This window comes from Panthera uncia (assembly GCF_023721935.1).
Source record: "Panthera uncia isolate 11264 chromosome B3 unlocalized genomic scaffold, Puncia_PCG_1.0 HiC_scaffold_1, whole genome shotgun sequence".
NCBI lineage: Eukaryota > Metazoa > Chordata > Mammalia > Carnivora > Felidae > Panthera > Panthera uncia.
The window spans coordinates 28519365-28542593 of record NW_026057582.1 but is presented as its reverse complement, the minus strand read 5'-3'; the positions used below and the strand labels follow the sequence as shown (position 1 = coordinate 28542593).

At 42.9% G+C, this 23229-nt stretch overlaps 1 protein-coding gene across 4 annotated transcripts in view; it reads right to left on the bottom strand.

Moving 5' to 3' along the window:
* DPF3 (double PHD fingers 3) overlaps nt 1-23229 on the bottom strand; it is a 256781-nt gene that overhangs the window by 139478 nt on the left and 94074 nt on the right. For all 4 annotated transcript variants that reach the window (XR_007453669.1, XR_007453668.1, XM_049612521.1 and 1 more), the window contains exon 2: nt 8043-8203. Coding sequence is in view for 2 of the 4 variants with exons in the window: in XM_049612521.1 (XP_049468478.1) it covers nt 8043-8203 (161 nt within the window). In the remaining 2 variants the exon portion in view is untranslated. The remainder of the gene's footprint in view (nt 1-8042; nt 8204-23229) is intronic.

The following is a 23229-nucleotide window of genomic DNA, read 5'->3' as shown; positions in this document are numbered from 1 at the left end:
AAATTTTAAAGGATTCAAGTCATACAAAGTATTTTCTGACTATATAGAATTAGAAACAAGTAACAGGCATACATTTGGAAAATCCCCCAAATGTTTGGAAATAACATACTCCTAAATAATCCATAGGTAAAAGAAGAACTCAAAAGACAAATTAGAAAATACTTTTATTTGAATGACAGTGAAAATACAATACAAACATTGGTGAAATGAGGCTAAAACAGTACTTATATTTGGGGATAAACTATATTAGAAAACACTTATAGAAGAAAAAGAAGAGAAGTCTCAAATCAATGACCTCAATTTCTACCTTAAGAAATAATAGAAGAAATAGAAAAGCAAATTAAATCCAAAGTAAGAAAAAGAAAGGAAAAATAAATATCAACACAGAAACCATAAAACAGGGAAAAAAGGAAAAAATATTATATCATAAGCTATTTCTTTGATATCAATAAAATTTATAAGCCTCCAGGCAGACTGATCAGGTGAAAAAGAAAATTCAAATTGCCAATAAAAAAATAGAAGAGAATATGTCACAAGATTCTACAGATATTAAAAGGATAATGCACCAATGTTATAAACAACTTTGTGCAACCAATTTTGACCAACTTAGCTGAAATGGAAAAAGTCCTTGAAGTTACAAACTACCAAGAGTCACTCAATATGAAATGAATAACCTGAGTATCTATTAAAGAAATCAAATTTGTAGTTAAAAATGTTCCTACAAAGAAATTGCCAGGCCCAGAGAAATTCACTGGTAAATGCTACAAAACATTTAAGGAAAAAATACCAATTCTGCATAAACTCTTCCAGAAAACTGAAAAGGAAGGAATACTTCCCAACTCATTATAAGAGGTCAACCTCACCCTGAGACCAAACCGGACACAAACACAACAAGGAAAGAAAACTATAGACAAATATTGCTCATAAACATGGATGTAAAACCTCTAATAAAACTTTAGCAAAGTGAATCTGATGATATATAAAAAGGATACTATATCATGACAAAGTGGGGTTTATCCTCAGATTGCAATGTTAGCTTAACATTCAAATATCAATCAATGTAACTCCTCATGTTAACAAACCACAAAAGAAAAATCACATGATCATCTCAATAGACTCAGAAAAATCAGCTAATAAAATCCAACATCAGTTCCTGATTTAAAATTCTCAAGCTAGAAGGAAGTTGCTAATAAAAAGCAACTACAAAATGCCCACAGCTAACATCATATTTAAAAATGAAAAAAATGAATGTTTTTTCCTTAAGATCAGGAATATCATAAGGATGTCCACTCTAACCACTTTTTCTTAATATTACAGTGGCCATTCTACTCAGTGCAACAGATGAGTAAAATAAATAAAAGTCATCCATACTGACAAGAAAAGTTGGGACACCTGGGTGGCTTAGTCAGTTAAGCACCCAACTTTTGACTGTGGCCCAGGTCATGATCTCACTGTTCGTGAGGTTGAGCCCTGTATCGGGCTCTGCACTAACAGCGTAAAGCCTGCTTAGGAGTCTCTCTCCCTCTCTCTGACCCTCTCCCGCTCTCTCTCTCTCTCCCCTTCTCTCTCAAAATAAATAAATAAACTTTAAAAAAAAAGGAAAGAAAAGTTTTCTTTTTCACTAACAACAATCAACTGTAGAAAACGCTGAAATGCTGTAGCATCTACAGAAAGCTATTAGAATAAATGAGTAAAACAAAGTTTGAGGATACAGAATGAAGATATATATTTCTGTATTTCTGTAAACTAATGAAGAATAATGAGAAACTAAATTTTTAAAAAATCCATTTACAATAATATCAAAAATGTTAAGTACTTAGAGATAAATTTGAAAAAAGTGTGAAATATCTGTACACAAAAAACTAAAAATCATCAATGGGAAAAATTAAAGATAACAAATGGAGAGATATTATATTCAGGGATTGGAAGACTCAGTATTGAGAGTTGTTAATTTTCCACAAAATTGATCCATAGATTCCACATAATCCCAATCAAAATCCCAGCAGAGTTTTTGTAAAACTGGACAGACTATAAAATTCATATGGAAATTCAAAGGACTAAAATAGCCAAAATAACTTAGAAAAAGAAAAACAGATTAGAGGACTAACACTACTTGATTTCAAAATGCATTGCAAAAATACAAGAATCAAGACAGTATGATATTAGTGTGAAAACAGATAAACCAATGAAACAAAATTGAACATCCAGAAATAGAACTACATACATGTGAACATTTAATTTTTGACAAAGGTACAAAAGCAATTCAGTTGAGAAAGGCTAATCTTTTCAACAAATTATGCTGGAACAATTGGATTTCTATCTGCAAAAATATAAACTTTAATCTGTACCTCAAACCATATTTTAAAATTAATTCAAAATGGATCATAGACCTAAGTATAAAACCTATAATTATTAAACTTCTAGGAAAAAAAAATACATTACTTGACATTGGATTAAGCAACAATTTCTTACATACAACAACAAAATCTCAATTCATTAAATAACAAATTGATAAATTGGACTTACTCAAAATATAAAATGTCTGCTCTTTGAAAGACACTATTAAGATAATGAAATAGGGGCACCAGGGTGTCTCAGTCAGTTAAGTGTCAGACTCTCGATTTCAGCTCAGGTCATGATCTCATGGTTTGTGAGTTCAAGCCCCTCATTGGGCTCTGCACTGACAGCATGGAGCCTGCTTTGTATTGTCTCTCCCTCTCTATCCCTCCCCAACTCTTGCTCTCTCTCACTCTCTCTAAAAATAAATAAACTTAAAAAAAAAAGATAATGAAAATATAAGCCAAAAACTGGGAGAAAATATTTGCAAAGTATATATCAAATAAACATCTTGAATCTAGAATATATAAAGGACTATCAAAATTTAACAATACAAAAACAATTCCCCTAGAGATCTAATACATATGATGGTGAACACAGACAACAATACTGTATTATAATCACCAAACTTTCTAAGAGACTAGAACTCAATTATTCCAACCACTAAAAAAAGGATTATTATAAATATGATAGAGCCTGTAATTATCACTACAATGGCAATCATATTACGATATATAAATGTATAAATTTAACATGTTGTACACCTTAAATTTCCACAATGACGTATGTCAAATAAATTTCAATTTAAAAAAAAAAAACAATTTTTAAATGGATAAAAGATTTGAGCATTTTACCAAATAACATATAGAGTCTCATAACATCATGGCCAAAATGTCCAGGAGTCAATCAAAATCATTCATATGAAGAACCAGGAAAATCTCAATTTGAATGAGAAAAAAAAGACAATAGATATCAATGTAAATATTAGAATTATCTGACAAGGATTTTGAAGGAGGCATCATAAACATGTTTCAACAAATAATCACGAATACTTGAAAAAATGAAAAAATACAAAGTCTCAGCAAAGAAATGGAAGATATAAAGAAGAACCAAACAGAAATTGTAAAAGTTCAAAACACAATAAAACAACACAACAAATGCAGAGATTAGAAGAAAGAAGTAGTGAACTGGAAGACAGAAACATAAAAATAACCCAATCTGAGCAACAGAGAGAAAAAACAAAAACAAAAACAAAAACAAACAAACAAACAGAAAGACCCAGAGCCTGAGGGACATATGGGCTATAGCAAAAAATCTAAAATTTGTGTTAGTAGAGTCCCAGAAGGATAAGGGAAAGAGAGTGGGGCTGAACATGTATTCAAAAAAAATAATAGCTGAAATTTTCCTAAAGTTGGCAAAAGATATAAACCTACAGGTTCCAGAAGCTGAGTGAATTCCAAAACAGGTAAACCCAAACAAATCCACACCAAAACATATCAAAATCAGATTTTTGAAAACTAAAGACAAAAAAAAGTCTTGAAAGTAGTGAGAGAGAAATGACACCTCACTTACGAGTGTTTATTTTTGAGAGAGAGACAGCAAGCAAGGAAGGGGCAGAGAGACAGTAGGACAGAGGACCTGAAGCAGGCTCTGTGCTGACAGCAGTAAGCCTGATGTGGGACTCAAACTCATGAACCACAAGATCATGACCTGAACCAAAGTCAGATGCTCAACCAACTGAACCACTCAGGTTCCCCAACACCTCACTTATAAAGGAAAACAATGACAGCAAATGTCTCATCACAAACCTCATCACACACCAAAAAGAGATGCAAAACATTTTTTAATTGCTAAAATAAAAGGATTTATCAACCCAGAACTTTATATCCAGCAAAAATATCCTTTAGGAATGAAGGAAAAAATCTAGGCATTCCCAGAAGAAAGAAAACTTATGAGAAGTTGTTACCAGTAGACCTACTTTAAAAGAATGGCTAAAGAAATACTTAATCAGAAAGAAATTATAAAAGAAGGCATCTTGGAACATCAAGAAGGAAAAAGGAACAATTAAAGAGTAAAAATATGAGTAAATATAATAGACACTTAAGTTTTCTAAGTTAATAGTTTGATAGTTGAAGCAAAAAAAAATTTTTATTTCAGGTTTTTTTTTTAAAATTCTAGTTAGTTAACCTGTAGTATAATATTCGTTTCAGGAGTGAAGCAAAAATTGTAATACTGATATGGTTTTTCAATGTGTGCAGAGGAAATGTTTAAGACATTGTGTTATACATGGGGGAGGGTAAAGGTATTGAAATAATGAGAGGGGCTGGTGAGTATGATTATAAGGGGGTAGTATGAGGGAGAGCTTTGTGGTGATGGAATAGTTTTATATCTTGATTATAGTGGTGGTTCCACAAATCTATATGTGGTAAAATGGCATAGAACTACACACACACATTTTACCAATGTCAACTGTCTGCTTTCCAGATTGTGCTCTGATTACATAAGATGTATCCACTGGGAGAAATTGGGTGGAGGATTTGGGGGATTCCTCTGTACTATGTGTGCAACTTCCTGTGGATCTGTAATTATTTCAAAATAAAAACTAATTTTAAAAATACAAACAAATTATATGAAATTTGAAAAAAATAATACCTAATAAGTGAAAGCAAAATGCAACAAATCCAACTGTGTATTCAGTTAGTGGCACAACCACTCAGAGGAAGTATTTCAAGTGACCTTAAAACACAGTAATTTCACTCTACATCCTTAATAGGCAATGCCCTAAGGACAAAAAGAATTGCAAAAAAATAAAAGAAGAAGAAGAAGAAGAAGAAGAAAAACCTTAAATATGTTCAGTAATTGTATCGTTGGAAGTCTAATTTTATTTGATACTCATATGTATGTGGGGGGCAGGGGGAAGCAAATAAATAATTATGTCAGCATCACTAAGAGCCAGGATTTTTTTAGAGTTGGAGAAAGGAGAGACAATTAAGACAGTTCAGAAAAACTGTGTAAAATTGAATTGAATGGGAAATATAAGTTCATAATGTATTTTCTCTTAAAAAAAAAAAGAAATCATATTTCTTAGATCCACTCACTGAAAACTCCTAGAAACAACAACCAACCTAGGAACAATAAGCACCATCAGATTATGGTCTTCAAATAACATTTCCTACAGAAAGGCAACAGGATTTCTTATAGAAATAGCTAATTCCAGGTCTGGGCAGGAAATGTACAAAATATGCCTAAAACATTTGTCTTAATATTAGGATACCAAGGAAGCCATCAGAAACTACTGGGGTTCTTTCAGAACACCAGCACTGGCCCAAACCCCTATGGGCCAAAGATGGGACAATTTAAGCATCAATAAGAATAATAGCTCCAATGGGTTAAAATGTATCCATGGTGTTTAAATCTGTGAAATCATGATGGCACTCAACAAAATAGTAACTTTATTAATCACTTTTGGTAAAAATTAGGGAACCAACTCTTTATTTTGAAAACTGGTGAATACATTATTTACAATAGTCAAATTACGGAAGCAGCCCAAGGGTCCATCGGTAGGTGAATGAGTACAGATGTTGTGGTATATATACACAATGGAATATTATTCAGCCATAAAAAAAGAATGAAATCTTCCCATTTGCAACAACATGGATAGAGCTGGAGAGTATAATGCCAAGCAAAATAAGTTAGTCAGAGAAAGACAAATATCATATGATCTCACTCATGTGAAATTTAAGAAATAAACAAACAAAGAAAAAGAGAGAGAGAGGGAAACCAAAAAACAGAGTCTCAACTATAGAGAACAAACTGATGGTTAGCAAAGGGGAGGTTGGGTGGAAGGGAGAGGGGTGAAACAAGGGATGGAGATTAGAGTATACTTATAATGATGAAAAATAAAATAAAATAAACTGATAAATAAAGGGGCAAAATTATTTATCCTGCCTGTCATATGTGAACTATACCTCACAATAACCAAAATTTTAATGAGGAGATATTTCACTTTATAGAGGTTACAGAGCTAATAAATGAAAAATTAGTGACAGCCTTGAATTAAATGTCACGTTTTTTGCAGCCCTTAACAGAATAAAGGATCTAGGCAACTACCATCAAGGGCTGCTAACATCAATAAAAGAGAGGTAACTTAGGGTGCCTGGGTGACTCAGTTGCTTAGGCATCGGACTTCAGCTCAGGTCATGATCTCATGGTTCTTGAGTTCGAGCCCTGTGTCAGGCTCTGTGCTGACAGCGCAGAGCCTGGAGCCTGCTTCGGATTCTGTATCTCCCTTTCTCTCTGCCCCTCCCCTGCTCGCTCTCTCTCTCTCTCTCTCTCTCTCTCTCTCTCTCAAAAAGAAATAAACATTTAAAAAAAAATTTTTAATAGAAGAGAGATAACCAGTTACCATGAGCCTCCTGATGGAAATAACACACCACCACTTAGGAGTTGTTCTTGCCCCAAAAAGCTGAACCTGAATCTGCTCAGGTCTCTAGTCTTAACAACCAATTCCCAAGAATAACACCATGGGGATGCAATCAGAAAATCTGGACTCTGGAAACCCTACAGCGCAAACAACTCAGTTTCTTCCATAAACAACATGCAAGGGGAAGAGAAAGAGAGACAGACAGACAAACACACGCCAAGACCTACAGATTTAAAGAGACTTAAGAAATACCTCAGCCAATTGCAACACAGGATTCCTCTTTGGATTCTGATTTCAACTACCAGGGGGAAATAAATGTTGAACCAATATGTGATTCTGTTAAGGTCTAATTGCTACCTTGGAGCTTTGATAGCCATAGTGGGCATGTCTGCTTATGTCCTTACCATTTAGAGATACATACTGAAAAATTTACAGATGAAATAACATGTTGCCTTGGATTTGCTTCCAAATAACCTAGGGTCAAGGAGGAAAGTGGGAGGTGAGTATAAATGAAACAAGACGGGCCATGAGTTGATCATTGTTGACACTGGGTGATAAATACATGGACGTTCATTTTACTATTCTCTCCACTTTTGTACGGGTTTGAAATTTTTCGTCATAAAAACTTTCTAAAATAGACCCATAGAGAGCCAGAAAACTGCATTCCTTTGGTTGCCTCCCTAATCTCCACCTGTTGGTCTTTATGGTGTTCTCTGGAGCCTAGAAGACTAGTGTCATGATAATAATGGTAGGAATATCAACGATAATAGCCAGCATTTTGGGAGCACATAGTTACTAGGTGCCGACTCATACATTTTTTTCTGAATATTTCCATGCAATCCTGACAAAATTCTAAAGTGAAAACTATTATTACTCCCATTTCGCAGGTGTGGAACCTGAGGGAGAGATCTTGGTTTGATGATAAAGCCAAGCCTCAAACCCAGATCTGACTACAGATTTCCAGCTAATAACCACTGAACTACAGAAAGGGCAAAGGATGAGATGGATGCCATGCCCTCAACCTTCCCTTTTGGGGGCTAAATCCTGAGTTCTTTCACTCTGTCCCCCTCCCCCCCACCCCTGCCAACAAGGCTCCATTGCCCCTCCCCTCCATCATCCTTGGGACATGTGTCTAGAGCTATAAATCAGTGGAGTTTCATGAGAGTATCCCAGCCTGCTGTACAGCTTGCCTTTCCCCAGCATCACTGTGGAGATTCCCAATGGCTGATCCTCCCTCCCTCCAGACTGGAAGCCAGAACATGTCCAGGGTGGCGTGGCTTACCTGGGCCACGGTGCCTCTTCTCCATCCAGATGTAGCAGTTGTTCTGGGCCACACCAGTCTGCGAGTCCAGGAAAGGGAGACGCACACTGCGCTCCGCGCACAGCCTCGAGTTATAGCTTCGGCAGTGCTCGATGGCCTCCTTGTAGAACTGGTCCCCGAGTCTATCAGGAGGGGAGAGAGACAGAGGAGGAATGAGGCCAGGGAAAACAGAAACACACCCAGAGGATAAGTGACGGTACCCACCTACCTCCCTGGGAAGATTTTGCGTATCTGGAGACCAAGGCAATGAGTACCAAGGGAGGGGAGGAATCCAACTTGGTGTCAGGTCTCAACCAGGTTCTATTTCCCATGCCAAAATCACCAGGGAATTTAGAATCCCCTGTAACCAAGAGCCGAGGGCCCCTAGATAAACCACTAGTAAAAGTAACAAGTTCCCACTCCAGGAAGCATGAGGTCCCACCTCTAGAGGTGGTTCTAGAACAATCTTCTACATGAGATCGATCTACCAGGACCTCAGGCTTCTAGAGCCCCCTTATTAAGATCCTACATTAACCACACTTTGTTCTCAGTAATTGCCAGCAAAGGCACTCTAGAGTGAACCCAAACCCCAAAGCATGGATGCACAGATTTCCATTGCAATCGGAGAGAAACACCCCACATAAACACAGACTAGCAGGACAGAGGAAATATCCCATAAAAGTAAAGCTGTCATGGGGAAAGGAGGCGAAAAGGGGGACGAACCAGTGTTTTAAAACCACACACTTAAAAAATAACTTCTGGGGCGCCTGGGTGGTTCAGTCGGATAGACGTCCGACTTCAGCTCAGGTCATGATCTCATGTTCTGTAAGTTCGAGCCCCGCAACAGGCTCTGTGCTGACAGCTTGGAGCCTGAAGCCTGCTTCAGATTCTGTGTCTCCCTCTCTCTCTTCCCCTCCCATGCTCACTCTCTGTCTCTCTCATTCTTAAAAATAAATAAACATAAAAATTTTTTTAAAATAAATAATAAAGAAAATAAAAAATAAAGAAAATAAAAATAGAAAAATAAAGAAAAAATAACTTCCTAACTGAAAGTAAAGGAAGGATTTATAATAGTTGCGTTTTGAAGTCAAGATAATTCAATCCCTGAAATCTAAAACACAAAGAGAAAGACCTTTCTGGTTTGTTGGAGTGGTGATCTAAGCCCAGCAAATTTTATGTTATTGAATCTTTAGTATCCTTGGACATGTGGTGATGCTGCTAATTTTAAGATAATACCCTTTTCAAAGACCAGAAATATAACATTGGTAAAACTGAGCAAATAAAAAAAAAAAAAAAAAAAATCAGTGAGATCAAATACCTACCAAATCAAAGACAGGCACATGTGGGAGGTTAATAAATGGCTCAAGGAAATACAAATGTAATAACATAACCTGTGCCAGGTAGACTTATATTTCTTTGTGGGGAGGGGAGGGAAAGGCAGGAAGGGGGGAGCCAGAGGGATTACAGGGCCAGAAGGGAGAACCAGGTAGCTCATTTTGAAGCAACATTATGAATGTCCCTTTGTTTTGGTTCTGCATAGATTTGAAGAGGCCAAAATCGGGGTGAGAAAGTCTCTAAGTTGAGAATAGTATATTTCTTAACAAAAATATTTAGAGGACTAAAGAAAGCAAAATTTTAGAGGGATTTTTCTATAGTGTTTTTCAAAAAAGTCAGTGGGTCAGAGTCCACCAAGAGTTTAAAGCAAATTTCTTATTCTGGGAAGATACGACCATTGAAGCTTCTGAGGCATCTCTTGGAAATTACTTATTGACATAACTCCTAAAAAAAAAAAGTCCCCTTGCTCCTTTTCCCCCTCTGAACATCTTCAGTTTCACAAGGAAGGCATAATGTGCTCCGAAAGTATCCTAGCAGTTGCAAAACCAAACTGTAATCAAATTATAATAGCCACACAGCTGGAAATGAATTGGGGGGGGTGGAAGCCCATTAAAATGCTATAAAACAGAACATGAGCTGATGTAATCAAAGATGGTAACAAGGATCATGAGATTGATCAAAAATAAAGAACCATTTCCTACAAAGCGTTCACATCTGTGTCCCCCCAGCTTAAATGCCTCCACTGCTAAGGCGACATAGTCCAGTGCGCCAGAACTTTCACAGGCAGCTCAGCCCAGGTAAGATGACACACAGCCTGTCCAGAGTGTCCTAGATGCTCCAGCTTCTTCATGAAACAGCAACCAACCAACCAGTTGATGAGCAACAGCAATCGGTTGATGAGAACTGACAAGAACACATAACAGAGAGGTGTCCGATGTGAGAAACAGTAATCTGGTTTCCCACGATCTTTTGACAGATGGCCAAAATAGATGTTAACTATCCCAACTCCAAAAATTCTGCTGTAGGAGAAGCCATAAGAAAAAGAAGATGGCACGCTACAACTCATCAGCTGACGACAGGAAGGTTTCCGTTTTCAAAACAAACTCTGGAAGCCAACAGAAAAGGAAACTGCAGAGGGATCTCAAATTGGACTTTTCCCGATACGCTCATTACTGGCTTCCGACAACTCCAACCCCAAAGAGAGGAACAAGGAAATGAAGTTGCTGGAAGGGAAAGTGAGTTTGGCCAAGTCCGTGCCCCACACCAAATGGAACGAGAAAGTCAAACAAAGTGGTGCGCTGGGTGAAAATTAATTTCATCTTAAATATTTTCCACTTTCCGTAACATGCAATGCTATTAGTAACAGGCATGCTGGGGGGGGGGGGAATGTGTATTTTTAAATGTAATCTTGGTGTGAACGATACCTCTCTTATGTAAACAGAAAAAAAAAACCTTCTTTGGACTGGAACAACTGTATTACAGGCTGGACCTGCAAAAATGTGACATCTAACACCCTCTCTGCCACTGTCTCCAGGGAACTCACTTTTAAACAGTCCAGGCATTGGCAGAGATTTGGAAACAAAAGTTTAAAGCCTTTTTCAAGATGTGGGAGGAGAAGAGAGACTTCAACCTTTTTGATAAATTCAAGCAGTGCCTCTCCAAAAGTTAATTAGCCAAAATCTTCACAGGGCTCGTTCTGCTCTCTAGAAGAAAATCGATGGCCAGGTCTCCCTAACCCGTGGAAAGCAATTTAAACAGGAGAGAGGACAAATGTCCTTTTCAATATGGGATTTCTTTAAAAAAAAAAAAAAATCCCTCGATGATAGGATCCCAGGGGTGACATTTGCATTCAAGTTGTGAGGGGCAGAGGGAGCAGGAAAAGGCTGGCAGGGAATGACTCATTTTGTGGAGCGTGCCCCAGGCTGGGTCAGGCACAGCCCAGCCTCAGCCATCACCTGTCTGCATCAAACCAAGGGGGCTGGATTGCCACGGGATGATAGATGTCTTGGGCTGGAAGAAGCTGGCACAAGGCAGAATAGAATGATGTTCTCATCAACAGCCTACTTCGGGCTACCCAAGGCCGCAATCAGAAGCAGGAAAGGCAAGAGGAACAAATTGCTAGGCTCTCCGCCAGAGCAGGAGCCCCCCATGGCCTATGGCTTGAAGGAGTGCTGACTGCCCAGTTCTGGGGGCCGCTGGGAGGGGGGAGATCCCTTAGCGATCACATCTGGAGTGAGGGAGCTTCAGCTCTCAGAGCTTTCCAGTGACCCTCCTTGAGCATATCTGTGGAAAACTGGATTCCAGGGAACCAATCAGGATTCAGAGGGGTCAAAATAAGACTTCTCCAAAATAACTGTCAACCAGGCTCCAAGTGTGATTTTCAGAGCCCATCACAGACCCTCTGCTCCTTTTCTTCCTCATGCCTCCACCTTTGTCTCTCTCTCTCAAGACCGTACCCGTTCTCTTAGATTCCGTGTCCACTGTCCTGAGCTGACTCCTAAGTCCAACCGTCCAACTCAGACACCTGGGGCCCCTCCCTCTTCACTGTCCCTCTGCTCCTGTGTTCTGACCCAAGAACAGGTGTCCTGTCATACCCCAAACACGTGTCCAAAAGCACATTCCTCATCTCCTGCCAGAAGCCTGCTCCCTCCCCAGAGTCGCCATTCTTCTGGGTTGGGAGGGTGTGTGGGGAGAAGGCAGTGAGAGAACACTGCTCTTCTCTCCCTAGCAAGGTGTCCTTGGCCTTCCCCTTTCCTTCATCCCATCTGGCACTGGGTTCTTGCATTTCTCAGGGTGTCACCCTTCTTTCCATCCCTGATGCCGTCCACCAGTCCCCTTTGACAGTAAAAACAGGACCTTGGCCCATCATTGCTATTTGTGCACATAAACAGAGATAAGCAGAGATAACAAGAAGCCCTAGCCTGTGGCAGGATTTCTGGCCCCTCCTTCCCCCCACCGGCCCCTCCTGTTCTCTGTGGGCACCTGGATTTCCTGCTGTCTCACCCAGCTGCCCACACTGCCACCACCACCCACAAATACACTTTAAGACGCATCTACACCGATATGCTAACTTCCTCCTGTTTGCATTTAAATATATTTAACTCTAACTGCACCGCAGAAAGCCGGTTCCCATTTACATAGCATTTTATAACTAGCAAGCAGGGGGCAATATTTGGCAAGGTGGAGGAACCTTTTCATTTTCCTCAGAGTTAGTTACACTCTTCCTAAAGCTGCCCTTCAAAGAAAGCCAGGGTTAGGGTTTACTGCGGACTGAACTGTTTCCCCTGAAATCTATGTGTTGAAGCCCTAACACCCACCCCCCCTACACACACACACACACACACACACACACACACACAATGTTCTAGTATCTGGATACAGAGCCTTGGGGAGGTAATTAGGTCGTGAGGACAGCGTCCTCATGATAGGATTAGTGCCCCTATATAAGAAGGGACAGGAGAAAGACCTCTCTCTTCCTCTTTCTCTCTCTGCCATGTGAGCACGCAGCAAGAATACACCCTTATCTCAGACTTCCCGGCCTCCAGAACTGTGGAAAATAACTATCTGTTGTTTAAGCCACTCAGTCTATGGCATCCTGCTCTAGCAGCCCAAGCTAAGGCAGTGTTTCTGATATTTAAAAGAGGAAAGGCCTGGAACCCCTGGGTGGCTCAGTCAGTTAAGCGTCCGACTTCGGCTCAGGTCATTGATCCCGCGGTTCATGAGTTTGAGCCCCGGGTCAGGTTCTGTGCAGACAGCTCAGAACCTGGAGCTTGCTTCAGATTCTGTGTCTCCCTCTCTCTCTGCCCCTCCCCCACTTGCACTCTGTCTCTGTCTCTCAAAAATGAATAAACGTTAAAAAAAAAAAAAACAACTAATAAAATAAAATAGGAAAGGCCTGCAGAGAATGGTGAGAGCAAGATTTCAGTCCTCTTCTTCCCTCATTCTGCCCTCTCCCAACAAAGATGGCAATAATAATACTATTCATAACGTTAGTTTCAATTCCATTCAATGTTTAATATTTGTCTTCTTTACAAGACTGTAAAGTCTCTGAGGGCAGAGACCATCTGCGGGGCCACTGCACGTAGCCACCTGCCCAGGGGCACCATTCATGTAAACTTCAATGTGAACGGCACCCCCTGGGGCAGTGTAACCCGGTAACCCTGCAAGCCCGCTGTTTTCCTGACTTATCCCCAGTGTCCAGCACAGAGCCCAGCACACAGATGAATTGCTTTCAACAACAACTCATATACCTATGGTAGATGTTTATATTAGGACAGTCTTCAGAGTTTCTTGCACGTATACGTTGGTGATTTCGATTGCATGGCTGTCTACTCACAACTTCCAAAAAATGTTGAGAGAATGTCTGCAACCACTTCCATTGAGTCATCGTCCCTGGGCTCCTGGGCCATTGCAGCAGCCCCCGACTATAATCACTGCAGCTCTTCTCCCACCCGTCCTGACAAAAAGGGATATCCCTGGAGCTCAGTTTTTTGTCTTTCATTCCTCAGGATGGAAGCCAAAATGGCTCCCACTGGTGTCCAAACTCCTCTGGAGGACGACAGGGCCCTTGGAGAGCCGAGGGATTGGAGTGGAACAGAAAGAACAGAGACTTGGAATCAGGCAGATCTGAATCCAGCTCCATGGCTGACTGGCTACAACCTCAGACCAAGTCAGTTACCCTCCCCAAGCCTCAGCTCTACTTAACCACAACGCCTACTTCAGGTCTGTGAGAGAACTAAATGACAGAAAACGTCTGACGCACAGAGGGAAATGCCTTTCATCAATGGTGGTTCCCTTCTCCTTCCCCCAAAGAGCAGCATCTTCTGCCCCTGTGTGACACACCATCTTCTTCAGCCGGCTGATGCCCTCCACACGACATACACACGCCACACTCACTGCTGCAGTGTCTTTGAGGCTGGCAAGTGCCAACCCAAGCCTCTGTCCCAAAACCTCAGGCAACCAGGAGAGCTGAGTAGCCATTGCATGATGACCCCAGCAGTCCAAAGCCTACCCAAGAACAGAAACAGCGCCTGGCTCATTTGCTGCTCTATCCCCAAGCCCAACACAGAGCTTGCCATGTTGGGTTGAATGATGAATGAATGAATGAATGAATGAATCCTCACCTGACCTTCTTGTATATATGAATCAGACAGCCCTACCCCTGGACCCCAACGAAATACTTTACTCAGGTCTTTCCTCCCACCTATAATTCTTGTCTCTTGCCCCTAGCCTGGCTAATCTTAATCTGTTCAAGGGCTGGCTGAAGGCCTGCCTCTTCCAGGAAGCCTCCCCAGTGACCCCTGCCAACAGTGTTTGCTCTCTGCCTTCTCAGGGCTCCCTGAGTCTCAGCCATGTTTGGCCAGTCCGTACCATCCCCCTTATGTCTCTCCACCCAACTAGATCATAAGACTCTTGAAGACAGGAACTAAGAGTTATATATTTCCATGTTACCCAACCAAGCACAGTACTGGGACTGCAGAAGCGTGTGATAAGCCTTGACTGAAATGTCAGGCCATCCTTGGGAATACAAGCTGGTGCAGCCTCCCTACGACCCAGCAATTGCACTACTAGGCATTTATCCAAGGGATACAGGTGTGCTGTTTTGAAGGGACACATGCACCCCCATGTTTATAACAGCACTATCAACAACAGCCAAAGTATGGAAAGAGCCCAAATGTCCATCCACGGATGAATGGATAAAGAAGATGTGGTATATTTTATATATATATATATATATATATATATATATATATATACACACACATGTTATATATATATATATATATATATATATATATATATACACATACATATTGCCAAGTAATACTCTATTGTGTGTATATATACATATATACACACACACACAATGGAGTATTATTGTAATGTGTGTGTGTGTGTGTGTGTGTGTGTGTATACACACAATGGAGTATTACTTGGCAATCAAAAAGAATGAAATCTTGCCATTTGCAACTACGTGGATGGAACTGGAGGGTATTATGCTAAGTGAAATTAGTCAAAGACAAAAATCATATGACTTCACTCATATGAGGACTTTAAGTGCCAAAACAGATGAACATAAGGGAAGGGAAACAAAACTAATATAAAAACAGGGAGGGGGACAAAACAGAAGAGACTCATAAATATGGAGAACAAACTGAGGATTACAGGAGGGTTTATGGGAGGGGGAATGGGCTAAATGGGTAAGGGCACTAAGGAATCTACTCCTGAAATCATTGTTGCACTATATGCTAACTAATTTGGATGTACATTTTTAAAAAATAAAAAATAAGATTAAAAAAAAAAAGAAATGTCAGGCCATCCTAATGGAAGCTTCACAGCTGAGAGATACTTGGGACATTCTTTCTCCATATGCAAATGAGGTGAGCCTGAAGTTATCTGGCTTCTCCAGAGCCCAGGCTTAGGCAACTGAAAACAGATATCCTACAGGTTCAAATCTTACTGAATTTTCCCATTCATCTCATGAAAAGAAAAAATCACCTCAGCTCTCAAGATTTTCATTTCTCCATCTATGATATTCACGCCTCTCTGCAAGACAAAGAACTCATCTCCCCCTTCTCTGAACTTCACAAGCTCCCTGAACACTGGGCTGTCAACAGACCACCCCAAGAGGATGAACTCTTCCTCGGCTGGTGCAGGAAATGAGCCTTTGGTGCTTATCAAGAATGCCATCACCTCACTCTCCAGAAGAATCTTCTAGGGAGTGGCTTTCAAACTTTGGTTTGTGTCAGAACTAGTGGGGGTGGGGAGGCTGTGAAATCCTGATTCTGGAGGTCTGGCATGTGATCCAGACATCCGTATTTTTGACAGACACCCCCCCCCCTTCCGGTGATTCTGAGAAATATGAGACTCACTGGCCTAATGATGGCTCACCAACCTCCAAAGCAAAGGGAAGAACAAGAGAGCCTTGTGATGTTCTTTGGCCATGTTCTAAGGGCAGAGCAGGAGAGCCCAGTTAACTGACTTTAACTCAGCTGGGTTTGCTCCTGAAATTTTTTCTCTGGCAGCTGGTGTGGATCAACCTAGCAGCACTGCCCTGTTGCAGGCTAGTCCCACAGAAGCCCTCATCCCTAACAAAACAACCGTGAGGCCTGCTTTAAGGCAAATGTATGGAGAAGATCCTGACATTCTCTGAGTGGTCACTCTAGCAATAACTCTGACCTTCAACACATCGCCGGAAAGGCACCTTGGGGGCCAGGGTATTGCTTCACGAAAGCCAAGTCAGATGAAGAATTTGAACCCTGAAACTCCTCTCATGACTTAAATGCCATGCAGTCTGATGTTCAGGCCTGCTAGACCCAATAAATCCCTTTTCCGGCATCTACTCCGGTGAAGACTTTTCAGGGACTTATTATGCAAAGCTGCCTAAGCAAGACGGAATTTATATTGAACCTGGCCATGATTTCCGAGCTGCCACTGGGTGTTCTGATGACATACACAACTCAGGGTCGAAGTCAAGGGGCCGCCAAGGACAAGAGACTGGAGACAGGAGGGAAAAAGGATGATTCCTTCCAGTAAATAATGGGGGGGGGGGGGGGGGGGGGGGTTGGTCAGGAAAGGGGGATGCTCCGGGGAGGAAGAAGACTGTAGCTTTTCTTGTATCCAAGGTTTGCCTTTCAAAAGGCAGCCAGACATGACAAAATAAATCTCTCCTCTGGAGGCTAAAGTATGTGTAGAATGCAACCAACTTTCAAAAGTGGGGGAAAAAAAAAAGAGAGAGACTGTTTTATCTTAGGGTGAAGCACACCTAGAAAGAAAACACACACACATCACAGACACTTCATTGGTTGAGAACGGATTTTTAGTTTCCCTGGTTCATAGACTGAGTCCTCTCTGAAACCCCAGCTATGAGCTGGGCACCAATATGTTGTCCCCTGGGTGTGCCTGCCTGTAGAAGCAGACCATTGATTAGAGACAATTCTTGGACAAACACATCCTCAACCCCATCTTCGCTGCTGGAAAACAAGGGCCTCAAGATTGCCCTCCCTGATAAAAAGAATATTGGCCTGGCATTTAAAACACAGCCACAAAGAACACATCCTCTGTAGTCAATTCTCAACGCAGCAGTCCAAGTGATCTTTTTAAAATGGAAATCAGATCCTGACATTCTCCTCCTTAAATCCCCCCAATGGCTTTCACCGCACTCAAAATAAAATCCAAACTCCTTCCCGTAGCTCTAGGCCCCCAGACTGTCTGGCTATGCCCACCTTTCCTACTTCCCCTGTCTCCTGCCCCCCTTACCTACTCAACCTCATCCTCACTACACTTCTCTATGTCCCTCTAATATGCCAGAATCATCTCACCTCAGGACCTTTGCATAGGCTATTCCCTCTTTCTGGTATACAGTTCCCCCAGGTCTTCTCATGGCTGGCTTCTCCTCAGAAGAGTCTTCTTTGACCCACCCTAAGGCAGCCCACCTTACTCCACTCCTGCCCCAGTCCTTGCTATGTCTCGTTCTATTTTGGTTTATTTTTGTTTTGTTTTGTTTTTTCCATCATACCACTATCAAACTTTTTCTGTTTTTTCTTTGCCTGCTGATTGTCTCTACATTATGAATTCCATGAGAGCAGGGTCGTTATTTCTCTTGTCTACCACTCTCTGAACCTAACACAGGATCTGGCACATAGGGAATCGCTTGACATATAACACCAAACAAAGTAAGTGAAAGATCCAGGCTACCTGCAACAGACAACTTGAATGGTATGGAAGACAGGCCTTCCAGAGCACAAGAAGGTCAGTCCTAGGGGGAGGCCCCCAGCACAGGGAATGAGAGTGACACCACCCACGACCTTCTCACTTCTGATCCTCCCTGCCCAACACAGTCATCAGTGGCTTAGGGGCCCATTCTGCTGATCGTGCTTGAATCTTGCTCATGACCCAACAATGCCACCTGCACACTATCAAACCTGGAGAGAAGTGTGGCCAAGAGGCTAAATGATGCCCTTCATGACATCAGTCCTTCTTTTCCGTGCCCAAAAAGAACATTCTAGGCCTCATGCTGGCACTGTAAACTAGCAGTGCCAGAAGATGGTCCCCAAAGTACCTACTCCAGTTTCCTGAAAGGACGTGTCTCTAAATTAACCTCCTCTGCATGTTCTTTCCCAGAGAACTGATCCATGTCTCTTTCCAGAGCCCCGAGCCTATGGGTAGTGGCAGGGACAGGAGCAGGATGGGGGGTGGGGAAGCACTGCTTGACGGGAAATCAATGGGAACTTGAAGGTCATCCGGAGGGCGCTGTCTCCCCATCATGCACCTGCTGGGATGGGATTTGTGGTCCTGACCTCGCTTGGGGGCCTCTGCCCTCCTGTCAGAGTTGGTTAAAATCAGCCAGCAGAAGCAAACGCCCTGCAGACCAAATGATCTCCAGGCCGCCCTTCTAAGGGACATCAAGCCAAACAAAGAAGCACTGAGTCTCATTTAACCTGCCACAAGGTTGAGAGTCACCCCAATTTCTCCTGGTGGCCCTCTGAGAAAACTGCCTCAGGCCTGCTGGTTTTTGAGCCACACGCTTGTAAACCTTTTAACAAGGACAGAACAAAGCCAGGTTGACCAAGAGGCTGGTCATGTTGCCAAATTTAAGTCCTCTGGTAGAAAAGACTGAAATATTCTGGGAAACTAACAAAACCAAAACCAAAAGGTAAGTCACCCTAGAAATACCTAAAGCTGCCCTCATAACCTCCACATCCTGGGATAAGAACAAAAGATACCAGAACCTCCGTACTGCTGAAGGGAAGTCTATTTTTCTTCCCAGCCCAACAATATAAGGGGATGTGGCTGTATTTAAAATCTGACCCTCCTTTCCTCGTGGAGCTATTTCCAAGCTCCCTCCCTCCCTCCCCGCACCTTCCCCCCTTCCCTGTCTTCTTTCCCCAATCCTTCCACCTCACCGAGAGTCACTTGACATACAGATCAGCCCACATCTCCAATCCAAAAGTTGAAGAAGAGTCGAATATCAAAATGAGGAAGAAACATCCTCGACATATTTATAGAAGGGTGACAAGATGGTGATAACAAAAATAACAGTGGCCTGGCTGCCATTTATTGAGCATTTACTATGTGTGCCAGGTACTGTTCTAAGCACCTGACAGATGATCTCGTTTCGTCCCCACACAACCCCCTCTGATTATTCCCCCTGATTTCACAGATTAGGAAACTGAGGCACAGAGCGTTTTCAGTGATTTGCCTAGGGTGTTCGGGGCTGCTGCAAAGACATAAGCCCAGGCAATTTCAGTCCAGAACCCTGTTCTCGGCCACGACCCCAGCAGCCTCTCATGGCAACTGCTGCCCCTTCACCAAGATTGAGCCTCCAGAACTGGAATAGCCTAAACAACACTTACTTTTTTGGAGGCACCAGGTTTCTCTAAGAGCATCACCAAATTTGCTAGGCAGCCTTAGCCATTTTTCATTTTTTGTGCCTCGGTTTCCCAAACTGCCAAACAGTTCCAGAAGCACTGTTAGTTACAGAGCCTGTCACAGAGCCACCTCTTAGTAACTCAAGAAGTAGGTTGGTTATGGAGCTGCCTGAAAAGATACCATCAGAGAAATACAAAACGTTATTTTGTGGTTTAGAAACCAAATCCATCCCGAAGGTGAACAAGGGGTAACGGGCTTTGAGAGGCCCTGTGGCTCTCTGAACATTGACTGAAGGGACAAAAAGGAAAATGCCAGATTACCATAAGAATCCCGGAGTGCTCAAGATTGTCTAATGTGATGCGTTTGTTGTACTGCAAGGAAAACCAATAACCAGAGAGGTGAGGTAATTTCCTCCAGTCACACCGGGGCAGGGCTGAGATTAGATCCTCACTGTCCAGGCTCCGAGTTCCAGGAATTCTCCACTGTTTACAGCAGGGGCTTGCAAATGACAGCCCCTGGGCCAAATGTAGCCCCCACAAATTCCTATAAATAAAGTTTCATTGGAAGACAGCCATGCGCATTCATTCACATGTGGTCTGAGCTGCTTTTGCACCGCAGTGGTAGCACTGAGGAGTTCCAACAGTGACTGCGTGGCCTGTGAAGCCTTCTGGACCTTTACAGAAAAAAAAGTTTGCCAACTCCTGGTTTACAACCTAAGTCTCAAATGATGAAAAGACTCCGCCCTTGGAAGGAAAGAAAATAGAACGGGAGGCCGAGAGTCCCACAGCTCAAGTGGAGCATTTCCCAATTATCCCAGCTTGGTACAACTTAATAAAAACCCATAAATACAGTTAACAATAAGGAAAACAAGCACTAGCTCACCCTACCTATTTAATAATTATTGTTAACTACAGCATGCAAAACTCATCACTGGAAATTACTTCTTTTTCTAGCCTCTCTCAAAAGCCCTTTTTTTATTAGAAAATGCTGTTGGCCAATGGGCGAAACGTGCTTCCTACAGTTGCAGAGGCCTCATTGCCTCCTGTTGAGTGAAAATGGGGACATTGAGAGCACTGTCCCCTCCCTGGGGTGCTCCCTGTCAAACAGGATGGTGCCTAAACCCTCCTTGGCCTCTCATTCCAAGTAACATTATCAGGAACCACGAGGCACAGGAGAGGGTCTTGTTCAGACTTTTGCCCCTGGTGCCCCCCTGCCTCCCTCATCCTCTCTCTCCTTTCCAGAATGTACCCAGAGGCAGCATAAGGCTCACAGATGCATCCCAGCCCTTGCTGTTTGGGTAAGGACATGCTACCGTGTCCTGGAGTGGAGAGATGGGGCTTGGCCCCTGAGAGACCCATGTGGGAATCAAGGATAGACCTCAGTGCCAGGTCGAAGTCGGAACTTGGTCACTGTGGATCTTCAGCAAGTCTCTCCACTCCTCTGGGCCCCAGGCTCCACCTGTCAAATGTCTCTAGAGAATTATCTTCACATGTTCCAAATGATGCAAATATGCACAGAGTCATATTAACGGGTGAGGCAAGACAGCCACACAGCACCCAGGATCCAATATCACCAGGATTAAACCATCATCAGAATTATGGAAGCTAGAGAAGCTTATATTTATCAGCATTATCTCAGGCAGAGAACTTTGATAAATAGCACCCGTTTTGCATGGAACAGTCCCAGTTCACATCAAGGTGCAGGCATCATTATTAATAACTCCTGCTTTGCCTCTCAAAAATGCCCTTGCTTGGCTGATAAATGATAAGGTCACTCTACTGATAAGCTGTTGGGGGGTCAGAGAGAGGTAAGAGCCCCGCCACCCCAAACATGGTCAGCGAAAGCAGTAAATGGGCTTCTAAGAAGCCACATCCAGTTGGGTCAAGAGTTAGGGCACAGGTCTGGGGCCAGAACTGAGTAACTCAGGTCAACACAGGAGAGACCTGCCCTCCTTCTCTAGTTGCGCCCCATCAGGCCTTCTGCCTCTTTTTATGGCTGTTAAACAAATACTTAGAGAATGTCAGCCAAAGTGCGAGCTCCCTGGGAGGCCCACAGGCTTGGGGCAAAGAGGGGGCTTTGGAAAGGGTGATGAGCGGGAGAGGTGCCAACAGGTGCCTACTACCTGTCTGCTGTGCTGAGCACTTGACCTTCCTCCTCTTCATCTCTGGGACCAGGTACGGGCCTGGCCCTTCACGGAGCCTGACTCTGACCCAACAGCACTCAGTAAGCGCTCATTCTGAGGACCTGGACCCAGGAGAAGCTGGGGGCTTCCTTCCGTTCTTTGAAACTCTTCCCCACAGGGGCTGCACCTCTGTGCCTCTCCCACCAATCTTGCTGAACTGTAAGGGTGCAGGGGGGCGTGCTATGCTCTGGGACCTCCATCATTTAGAGAGCCAAGAAGTGAGTGAAAAGAAGGGTCCAGAAGAGCCAACTTGAGCTGTAGGCCAAGGCCTGTAGGGGAGGAAGGCCGGACGGGCAGCTGATTAGAAGAAAGGCAACAAAGAAGGAAAAGGAGGGGGAAGGAAGAGGTGGGGGACAGGAGTCAATATCAGTGGAGGGAGGGCAGCCTCCAGCACATGCCCCACAGCCATCAATATCTCTTCTGAGGACAGGTTATCTGGGGAATTTATGCTCTCTAATAATTACCTTGCAGAGGGTTCCACTTATCTTACCACAAGAATCTGCCAGTTGCCAGACACACAGGGTTCTGGTTAATTCCATCCACCCTGCCATCCACCTCGTCCTCCCAGCTCCCCAGCTCCTGTGCTCTGACCTCTAACCTCTCCTTCTCTCTCTGGCCTAGAGGAAGTCGAGGGTAGAAGAGTGCCAACCACTTGCAGCAGATTTAAGGGCCCCTAGGAGCTGACAGACGGACTTGGGGGGCTCTCCCTAACTGACAGATATGAGAGGTAAGGGGGCCCGGCCTAGGGATGTGCACATGGCTGTAAAAGCCTACGTGGGAAGAGCAGAAGCACTGATATGATCGCTTTCGTCTTCACCTGATGCTATCAGATCTAGTTAGCATTAATTTCATTTTCTTGTCTCCACAGCCCTCCTCAGAGCCTTCCCTTCCCTCCTCCAGCCCTTGAGGAGGGCCAATAACGGTCGGGCCACTTACTCAATAACCATCATATGCCACCCTCGGTGGTTGGGATCTCTTTGAACACATGTCTCGGACCCAACCGTGAGCTCCTTGCAGACAGAGCCCTTGGCTCCCGGTTCTGTCACCGGGGCTACCCCTGAGCCTCAGCAATGACAGTACGAGCAGCTAGCCTCTGCTGTGGGCCAGGCTCCCTTTTAAGTGCCTTAGAAAGAATAATGCACTTCATCTTTGCAGCAACCCCATGAGAGAGACGCTGTTACTGTTCCCCCCTGACAGAGAGGAGGACACTCAGCTCCAGTCGGAGGCCCAGGGCCACGTGGGGAGCAGTCAAGTCAGGAGTTGAACCAGGCGTTCTCATCT